Source organism: Colobus angolensis, unplaced genomic scaffold (assembly GCF_000951035.1).
Source record: "Colobus angolensis palliatus isolate OR3802 unplaced genomic scaffold, Cang.pa_1.0 Scaffold109, whole genome shotgun sequence".
Lineage (NCBI taxonomy): Eukaryota > Metazoa > Chordata > Mammalia > Primates > Cercopithecidae > Colobus > Colobus angolensis.
Genome location: NW_012111919.1, coordinates 236,983 through 242,144, shown reverse-complemented (window position 1 = coordinate 242,144; position 5,162 = coordinate 236,983). Strand labels below are relative to the sequence as shown.

The 5,162-nt window shown below is 56.8% G+C and overlaps 1 protein-coding gene across 2 annotated transcripts in view; it reads right to left on the bottom strand.

Moving 5' to 3' along the window:
* Positions 1–5,162, bottom strand: part of SLC30A3 (solute carrier family 30 (zinc transporter), member 3) — a 22,558-nt gene that overhangs the window by 8,901 nt on the left and 8,495 nt on the right. The window contains exon 2 of one of the 2 annotated variants that reach the window (XM_011949824.1): positions 1,445–1,517. In XM_011949824.1, coding sequence (XP_011805214.1) covers positions 1,445–1,517 — 73 coding nt within the window. Of the gene's footprint in view, positions 1–239; positions 693–1,444; positions 1,518–5,162 lie in introns of those variants that run through there. The other variant, XM_011949820.1, reaches the window with a different exon arrangement.

Here is a 5,162-nt window from a genome sequence, read left to right as displayed (position 1 = left end):
GGAGGGGAGTGGGAGGCCGCTTCACCCAAGGAAATCAGGCAGCCGGGAGGAGGCGTAGCCGGCTGTGTAGGGCCGGGCGCTCCGTGCGGCCAGAGGGGACTAAGCGGGGTGCAGCGGAGCCGAGGGACCCGCGGGGTGCCGGGACGGCCGCTGGGGCCCGCGCCGAGAGAGACAACGAAATGGACGGAGGGTAGTAGGGTGGCGCCCCCAGGCCGAGGGCCAGCCCAGGTCTGTCCTACCTCTTCAAACGCAGGCTGCCGCCGGCGCCACCGCGGTCCCGGAGGCTCACCAGGCGAGTGGTCTCCGAGCCCCCGGCGGCGGGAGAGGGCTCCATGTTCCCGGTGCCCCGACCGTCGAGGCCCCACCGAGGGAGGGATAGGCCGGGCCGGCCCCGCGCCAAGTCCGAGCAGCCCGCCGACCCCCAGGATCCCCGCAGGGCGGCGGGGCCACCAGAGTGGAGCGAACTGCAGCGACTGTGGCGCGCGGAGTCCGAACTGCAGATCCCGCTGCTGCCGGAGCCCCGCCCCGCGTGGGGCGAGCTCCCCAAGCCCCGCCTCCAGGCTCCCCAGCCTCTCCCCACCCTTAAGCCCCGCCCCACTGCCAAAGCCCCATTTCCCCGTGCCAGAGCCCGGTGAGGGCGGCGGGAGCGCCCCGCCACCCGAGTTCTGGAGAACTCCTCATCTCCGCAGCCCAGTCCCCCAGGCGAGCTAGCCCCTCCTCTGCACAAAGTCCCGCCCACCGGTTCCAAGCCTCGCTCCTCAAGCCCAGGGACCTCACGACCAACCTTCGCCCAACGACCATCACTCTGTGCATGCCTGCACGGGGGGTGTCGCCCACCACGCCGTCACCCTGTGGCCCCAACCCCCACGCGGAGGCAGAAACAGGGGCGGACCCATTACCTATCTCCAGAGAACCAGAAAGAACGTGAGGTGAGCGGTGACACACGGAGATTCCAGAGACTCCAGAAACCCCTCTACGGAGAATCTGGGGTCGGAATTCACTAGCCAAATCTGCTGCCAATCACTGTACCGCGAATGATCATTTATTTTTATACAGAAACATTGGGTGACAAGCTTCCTGCTCTCCTTCAACCCATTGTTATCCCTGCTTTTCCAATGAGTAAACTGAGACCCAGAGGAAGAAGAGTCCAAGGTCACGAAGGCTGTGAATAAAGGGCTCGGCCTGGACCCCCATCCTCTTTCCCTCCCCAGCTCTGGACGCCGCACTGGCAACTGGAGAGCGCGCACAGTCCTCTTACCGGCGGGGGCGGCCAGTGGAGTCGAGCCGCCTTTTTGGTGTCACGGCCACTGTTTATGGAGAGGGGGCTGAGGGGCAGCGTGTCAGCCAGTGATTCCCATCCTCCACACCTGCAGCGCCCTTCCGGACATTACCGCATTCTGCCTCATTTGGGGGAAACTAAAACCCAGGGGCGGGAGCGATTTACAGCAAAGTCGGTGGCCGAGCCTCAAGTCGAAGCTTCAAATGCTCAATGTTCTCTCCCCTCGCACCTGCCGCCACTGTAGAATGGGAGGGGGTGGGAAGAGGATTGTGCACTCGAAGCTATGACAGTCTGTGAAGAGGAGGGTCCGTAGGAGGAGGGGAGAGAGTGAGCAGGGATGGGGAAGCGTGGAGGGTGGGAATGGTTAGTAAGCCCAGGCAAGAAACTCATCAGCCGCATCCTTCAGAACACACTGGGCGTCCTGAACTTAGGCTTCTGGGGACAGACGCCTACCCTTGACAGTGTTATTCCAACGAGACCGCGAGTGCACTTTCAAAAAACAAAACAAAACAAAAACGGGAGCACGTGCCAGATACAGTGGTTGGAAGTGAGGGGGTTAACCCGGGAGAGCTTCGCGGAGGAGGTGAGGCTTAAACGGATTAGGCAAGCTGGGCGGCGGGCTGGCTGTTCCGGCGGGGGAGAGTGTGGCTTGGCCCGTGCCAAGGTGTGCGGGCGGCGCGTGCGAAGGGACTGAACCTGCGCAGCGGCTGCGGAGCGGCACGGGAGAGCCACAGGGGCTGCGCGCGCCCTCCGCGCCGTCTTCGCCCCCGGCAGCGCCAGCCTCTCCTCGGCATCCGCCCCCGGCCTCACCCAGTCCACGATGGGTGAGGGGGCAAGGGAGAGAGGGGGTCTTTCTCCCTCCAACCTCCCGTTAAGGCGCGGGACTTGAGGGACCTCTGTTTCTCCTCGGGTCACAGGGAGGCAAACTGAGGCGGCCAGAGGGGGAATCCACCGGACAAGGTCACCTTGTCGGGCTACTTATCAGAGTCAAGGTGGACCCCAAGTCCCTGCCTAGCTATGCCAGGGCTCTGGGTACGTCGGGCCCGGCGCCGTCGGTTTTCTAAGCGCCGCACCCATCCTAGGGCTCTCCCCAATTCTGAGAAACCTGGAGCTGGGATTCGCAGGGGCCACCGCGCACTCCGCGGCTCGGATGCGGCAGCCTGGCCCATAGAGACCTGGGCGGGTGAGCTCGAGAATGGGGAGAAACTGCGGGGTCCTATGCGGGGAACGGGATTCTTGGCACGGCTCAGCCGGTGACGACAACAGGGGACATAACAACAATGGCTTCCTCCGGGATTTCCCTTCCCGGCCAGCAGCCCCGAGTGCCGGGAGGGGGCGCAGACGCCCTCACGTGCCCTGCCCGCCCCCGCCGGGAGCCAGCAGGCGGGGAAGGCAGAGGCGCCTCGCAGCGCGTGGCCAAACGTGCCGCCTCCAGAAGCTGAGGGCGCCGGCGGTGGGAATACCAACTTTCACTTGAAAATTTATGTAAGGAAAGCTTGGCAGCGAAACAGGGTGCTTGCACCTGTTCCTCAAAGAGCTATCAAATGGCCCTGTGAAAATCTTTGCAAAGGGTCCTCGCAAATGCCAGGCCTCAAGTGCGATTCTCTGCACTGAGGTCAGGATTTAAGCTGGGCTGGAGATTTCAGGCAAAATTTAAAATGTAAGCATGTGGACAAGAGTGAACACCTGACAAGTCCAAGCCAAGCTGAAGAGCATGGACAGAGGAGGCAACTGGAGGTCCAACTTCTACTCCATTCTCCGCTGAGATGTCACCTCCAGGAAGCCTTTCCTGACTTTCTCTTCCCAGGCTGGGTATGTGTCCCTCCCTGCTTCTCTCAAGGCTCACACTGTGATTATCTGATCCCAGCACTCACCTCATGGTGATGAAGTCCTTTGCTTGTCTGTCTCCCTGCTACAGGGCAAGCTCCCTGAAGGCAGGAATTGTGTCTTTCTCATCTGTGTTCCAAAACCCCACTCATGGCTGGCACACAGTCCTCAATTAAGCCATCCCAGAAAGGAGGAGCTAGTTGAGTGGAAGCAGGATGGAGGAGGGAGGATTTTAGCTGGTCACAGGGAGAATGCGGGAGGGCGGTAGCTTAAATGTCACTGCCTCAGGGAGGCCTTCCCTGGCCCCCACACTAGGTTAATTCTCATGTCATACACTCTCATCACACAATACTTTTCCTGTTTGTTTGTTTGTTTGTTTCTTTTTGGAAACAGGGTCTCACTCTGTTGCTCAGGCTGGAGTGCAGTGGTACAAACATGGCGCACCACAGCCTTGACCTCCTGGACTCAAGTGATCCTCCTGCCTCAGCCTCCCAAAGTGCTGGTACTACAGGTGTGAGCCACTGTGCTGGGTCAACACACTATTTTTTTCTTTCAGCGCTGATCATACTGTAAGTAAATTGTTACCTGGGAATTATTTGTTTCATCATTTGGCTTCCAGGCTACCATAATCTGGTTTTCCTCCTACTTCACTGGCTGTTTATTTTCAGTCCCCTTTGCTGGTTCCTCCCCACCTTCTCAATATTTTCTTGCTGAATTAGACTAGGCCTTGGTCACTCTCTTCTCTTCTTTCCACACTCACTCCCATGGAGCTATCATCTAGTTTCCGGTCTTTAAATACTATCCAATAATAGCAGAAAGTAATGATTGTTGAAGCTAGATGTTGGGTACACAGAGAGTCACTGTACCATTCTCTCTAATTTTGTATGGGTTTGAATTTTTCTATTAAAAATGATTAAAAATAGCCTAGCGTGGTGGCTCACACCTGTAATTCCAGCATTTTGGGAGGCTGAGGCAGGCAGATCACTTGAGGTCAGGAGTTCGAGACCATCCTGGCCAACACGGTGAAACCCCATCTCTACTAAAAAACACAAAAATTAGCTGGGTGTGGTGGCATGCAACTATAGCCCCAGCTACTTGGGAGGCTGAGGCAGAAGAATCACTTGAATCCGGGAGGTGGAGGTTGCAGTGAGATGAGATCGTGCCGCTGCACTACAGCCTGGATGACAGAGTGAAACTCCATCTCATAAATAAATAAATAATAAATGGCATCTGTTCGGTGGTGACTCTCAGATCTCTCACTTGGACTCCAAACTCATATATCTACATGTCAGCTTGACATCTCTTCCTTATTGTCTGGTAGGCAGGCCTATCGAGCTCCATAAGTCCAAAACTGAGCCCCTGATTGTCACCTCATCCTGAACCTTCTCTTTCTGCAGTCTTCCCATGTCAGAATATGGTAACTCCATCCTCCCATCTGCTCAGGCCAGACATCCTAGGGTCATCCTCGACGACTCTATTTTCACTCTACATCCAAACTGTCAGCAAATCCTGATTCTGCCTTTTCCAAACCACCATCATCTATCTTCTTGATTACTGCAGTAGCCTCCTCCATGTCTCCATGTTTCCACCCTTACTGCCCTATAGTCTATTCTCAACCAAGCAGCTAGGTAAACATAGGTCAGATTTGTCACTCGCCATCATATTCAGAGTACCAACCAGAGTCCTTCTAATGGCCTGCAAGGGGTCCTACAGAATTTAGCTCCAATGATCTCATTTCACGCTTCTCCCACCTCACTCCCCAGCTATCCTGGCCTTCTTGTGAGTCCTACAACACACCAAGTATGCCCTCACCCCAGGGCCTTCACATTTGCTTATCTCACCAGCTGTAACGTACTCTGCCAGATGTGCTCATGACCTACCTCCTCACATGCTTCAGGTCTTGACTCAAATATGATCTGGCCAGGCTCTCTCTGCTTGTTCTTTTAAAAACTGCAACCTGGCTGGATACAGTGGCTCACACCTGTAATCCCAGCACTTTGGGAGGCTGAGGTGGGTGGATCACCTGAGGTCAGGAGTTTGAGACCAGCCTGGCCAA